General features: G+C 35.6%; 1 protein-coding gene across 1 annotated transcript in view; it reads right to left on the bottom strand.

The window, feature by feature from the left end:
• The window catches only part of LOC143026034 (uncharacterized), a 724-nt gene extending 595 nt beyond the window's left edge, over positions 1-129 (bottom strand). Inside the window, exon 1 of the mRNA XM_076186023.1 lies at positions 3-129. Coding sequence (XP_076042138.1) covers positions 3-129 — 127 coding nt within the window. The remainder of the gene's footprint in view (positions 1-2) is intronic.
• Between the last annotated feature and the right edge of the window lie 4,721 nt (positions 130-4,850).

The raw sequence follows: 4,850 nt of genomic DNA on the forward strand, positions 1-4,850 counted from the left end.
ACCTGTTGCTTCGGCTATTTCTCGATTATTCTTACCCAATTTGTGTAGTTTAATCACTTTCATAATATCATCACGCGCTGTGCGATTTCCAGGCATCACGGAAAGTGCAGGGCACACTTCAAAAGTCATTGAAAATCGTGGGGAAAAAACTAAGAAACTCGATGACAACGCGGAAAAAAACAACACTTCCACTGAAAGACAGTCACACACTGACCGGATTTGTCTCACGTGGCTATTGCGTGGTTGGACAGCTGTATTCGATATAAACTCCTCTGTACAGGATACCGCCCTGACCTCCCGATGGGTGGTGGTGGTGTGGGGAGGGGGGATTTATAATGTTAAACCATTTCAGTCAAATAAAAAGATCAATTTATGGAAATAAATGTTCATTGTGCTATTAGATTTTGGTATATTATACATCGCAAAAGTATGAAAAATACATTGACAGTTGGTAATCCGAATGTAAAGCAATACTTTATCATTACAAGAAAAAAATTTTTGCGATCAAAGTATGCAATGTAAGCAAGAATGGCGATAAGAAAAGAAATTATTCTCCAGAAGAACAAATAGTTAGATATAAAGTATACGATAGAAAAAAAAATGCATATTTCGGCAACAGTTCTTGAAATATCCGAGATCCACAGTCATAAAGTCTAAATTATTAATATATATATATATAAATATATATATACATATATATATATATATATATATATATATATATATATATATATATATATATATCATTGGTATATTATCAGCAAAAATGTGCAGTTGTATCTTGAGAGCGATCAAAAGTTGTTTAGATTAAATACGACATATTCTAGTTACTGAACCTTCGAATTGGCTACAATCTCAGAACAATACGTCATCAAAAACGTTTAATAATTTTAATTTGTAAACGTTCTACAGGAACGTCAACCATAATAACAACTCGCTATGTACATTGTCATACTGGTCGTGTTCATGAATATATTTTAATGTAGATAATAAAAATAATTTTCATCTACATTAAAAAAGTAAACTAGTTCAAATGAACAATGAAAGTCTAGTCTAGCACCAGGTATCGCCGACAATCTCACCCCAAATTCGAGCAAAGCGAAATTACGAAGTAAAATTATAAGGAAAATTTGTTAGGCCAAGCCGTATGTCAAATTCGTTTGACGAAATTGTAAGTTAGAATTGTTGAGTGAAATTGTTGAGTGAAGTTGAAGGTTGGCTTCTCTAGGAGACATAATTGTAGGACGAAATTTCAAGAGCAAAATACTACCACATGAAACTGAAAGGTGAATTTATTACGCGAAATCTAAAGGTGACATTGTTTGGCGAGACATTTAAAAGAACTGACAAGGAAAAACAAATGGATGAAATCGTGAGATTAACCAAAAGTTCAAACTAAGAGAGAGAGAGAGAGAGAGAGAGAGAGAGAGAGAGAGAGAGAGAGAGAGAGAGAGAGAGAGAGAAATTCACCAACCTAAATCTATTATAAACAACTTGGGACCGAACGAAAAGAAGCTAATGTTCCAAAATATTCGGACCTAAGCATGAATTTTGAAATAGAATCGTTTTTATGTGTTTATGTGTGTGTGTAATTACCTAGTTGTATTTTACGGGAAGGGGAGCTATGCTCGTGTGTCTCGTCTCCATATCTCGTTTTATCTAGACTGTTTTTAAATTCGTGTATCGTTTTTGCATACACCACATTTTCATCCAACCTATTCCAAACGTCTATTATCCTGTGGGGAAAGTTGTTCTTTTTCAGGTCTCTTCTATAATTGTCTTTCTTGATTTTCTTTCCATGTCCTCTTGTATCTCTACTATCCCATTTTTTTTTAGATCCTCTCTATCAATAATTTCCATACCTTTCATGATTCTATAAGTAGTTATTAAGTCTCCTCTCTCTCTTCTTTGCTCCAATGTCTGTAGCCCAAGTTTTGCCAGCCTCTCCTCATATGATAGTTCTGAGAGCGTTGGTGCCAAATTCGTAATTGCTCTTTGTATTCTTTCAAGTTTTGTTATACATTTTTTTGTACTTGGTGACCACGTCGTCGCTGCATACTCCAATTTTGGTCTTATCAAAGTGACTAGTATTTTCTTCACCATTTCTTCGTCCAGGTATGTGAATGCCACTTTGATTAATCTTATTAGATTATAAGTTTCTCCAAAAATTTAGTTTATATGTTTCTCAGGGGACATATTATTCATAATAATGACTCCTAGGTCCTTCTCTTTTTCCCTTTTTATAAATTTCTTCCTCTCCCAATGTATATGATCCCACTATTCTTTTTTTCCTTCTTCCAAATTCCATTATACTACACTTCTTGATGTTGAATTCCGTCTCCCACTTCATACTCCATTCCCACACTTTATTGAAATCACTCTGCAGCGACACACAATCTTCTTCGGGGTTCACTTTTTTCAACATTTTTGCATCGTCTGCGAAGAAGCTCATATAACTTTCAATTCCTTCCAGTCCTTCTTTATAAAATTTTGTCATTTTTTTTTTCATTTCTCTTCTACTGTTGCTTCCTCCTTGTGTATCCTTTCCCAGTCTGCTTTTTTATTTTTTTTCTTACTTGATCAATTTTTTTTTTATACATCAATCTTCCCTTTCTGTATTGTTCGTTTTTTCCATGTATTCTTTCTCATTTAGTTCCAGTTCAACTAATATGTGGTCACTTTTACTTATTGGTGTCTTATATTCAATCTTGTCTACTATTTTGAATTCTGGTGTGATTATTAGGTCCAGTCTCGATGGTTCTTCCTCACTTCTATATCTGGTATTCTCCTGTATCCATTGCGTCATTGTATGTTCTATAATCATATCAAGTAGTACATTTCCTCATAGGTCGTCCCCACCCTTCACTGTCGTCTCTTCCCAGCAGATTTCTTTATAATTAAAGTCACCCATTATAACTATTCTTCCTCCATCTTCTATTATCTTATTTAGTGTTATCCTTGTCCCTTCTAACATATTCTTGTGTTCTCTCTCTTTCCACGAAGCCGTTTTAGGAGGCACATAATTTACCTCAAACTACCTGCTATTCTTGTCCCTGTCCTCTATTTCCATCATAATCATCTCTACTCTATTCTTTCCATATGTAACATTTCTCACATTTATATCCTTCTTAGTCAGGAACATAGCTCCACTACCTTGTTTTACTTCTCCGTTTCTAATCCAATGATTATATGCACCATGTCCTACACTGTTGGGTGGTAGTGGACCTTTCAATTTTGTCTCTACAATTCCCATTATGTCCGCTTCTTTTTCCTTTAGGTAATCATTCAGTTCATTCAAGCCTGTTATTAAGCCATCTATGTTTGTGTAAGATACTTTTAATTTTCTGTTACGTCCATCGTGTTTTCTATTTCCCTTCCGTTTTTTCTCTGCTATGAGCCATTTCCTCACTTTCATATCCACTACTCTCCAATAAAATTTCTCTTTGTCTGACTGTTCTTTTCTCGTTTTTTCCCTTAGCCTTTATTCTTTTTGTTTTCTCTTCCTCTCTTTCCTCTTTATTTATCTCTCTTTTTATTCATACCTGTTTGTACTGATCACTTTTTGGTAGTTTCCCTGTTTTTGATAGGGTATTCTCTGCTGTCGTTTGTGACCTGAATTTAACCTTAATTGGTCTAGTCTTGTCTATATTGTATTTCCCAAATGTATATATTTCTTCAATTTCTTTCCTGTTCATCTTTTTGCACCATTTCAATACATTGTTTACTTTTTTATTCTCCTTTCTTTCTCTTGTAGTCCTATTTGGATTATGCTTCTCTTCCATTCCGAACATAATTATACATTTCTTTTTATCCGCTAAGTCTCTTACTATATTCTCCTTCTCTCTCATCACTTTAATAAATGTGTGTTCTTTCATCTGTTGTTTCACTATATCTCTAAATTCAATTTTGTTAGTATCTTGGACTTTTCTCCACCCACTTACCTCTTTTGCTATGGACTCTTTATTCTCTTTGTTATTCTTCTTTAATTCCTCATTCTCATCCTTTACTTCTCTTAACTGTCTTTTTAATTCTTCTATTTCTTTAGTTAGGTTTTGATTCTCCTTCTTTAGTTCTTCCAGTTTATCAACTCTTTGAGTAACTAGTGCTAATTGGCTAAACCTAACCTCCCATGCTTCGTTCATTTTTGTTAGTTTCTCTTCTAGACTTACTAGTCGAGGGAGGTTGTCATCTCCTCCCTCATTAAATCCATAGAAGTAATTATCTCCTCTTTCCATTGAGCTGCTATTATCTATATTTCTACTTTTAATACCTCTGCTCACCTGTTCGACCTCGTCTGTGTGATCTGCGCACCTTTTGTTTACACCCCTTCTGACGTCCGGGGCCCGTTAGTCCCCTTCCTCATTTTCTTCCATTTTCCTTAATAACCCCTCCCCTTCTCCTTTTTCTTCACCTTCCCACTACACCACGAGCTTTCCCTTTCCCTACTAATACAACACAGGTACTCCCCGTAGTTGAAATCCACGAAAATTGCGTTTTTTCCGGAGTTCCAATCTTCGCCGTGAATCCGACGATCGTGTGTGTGTGTGTGTGTGTGTGTGTGTGTGTGTGTGTGTGTGTGTGTGTGTGTGTGTGTGTGTGTGTGTGTGTGTGTGTGTGTGTGTGTGTGTGTGTGTGCGCGTGCGTGTGTGTTTACCTAACTGTATTATACAGGAAAAGACTTCTGTGACTTGAATACTAGAGTCATATCACCTCTGCTCTCTTGGGTTGAAGACAGCTGGACAGGACTCGTAAAAATGGATTTAAATTTGGGTTTAAGAAGGAAATATACTAGAACTGGTTTACTGACAGAGTGGTTAAGGAATGGAATAGATTTAACAACCATGAGGTGA

This window comes from Oratosquilla oratoria, chromosome 6 (genome assembly GCF_046742065.1).
Source record: "Oratosquilla oratoria isolate Oo_2021 chromosome 6, ASM4674206v1, whole genome shotgun sequence".
Classification (NCBI taxonomy): domain Eukaryota; kingdom Metazoa; phylum Arthropoda; class Malacostraca; order Stomatopoda; family Squillidae; genus Oratosquilla; species Oratosquilla oratoria.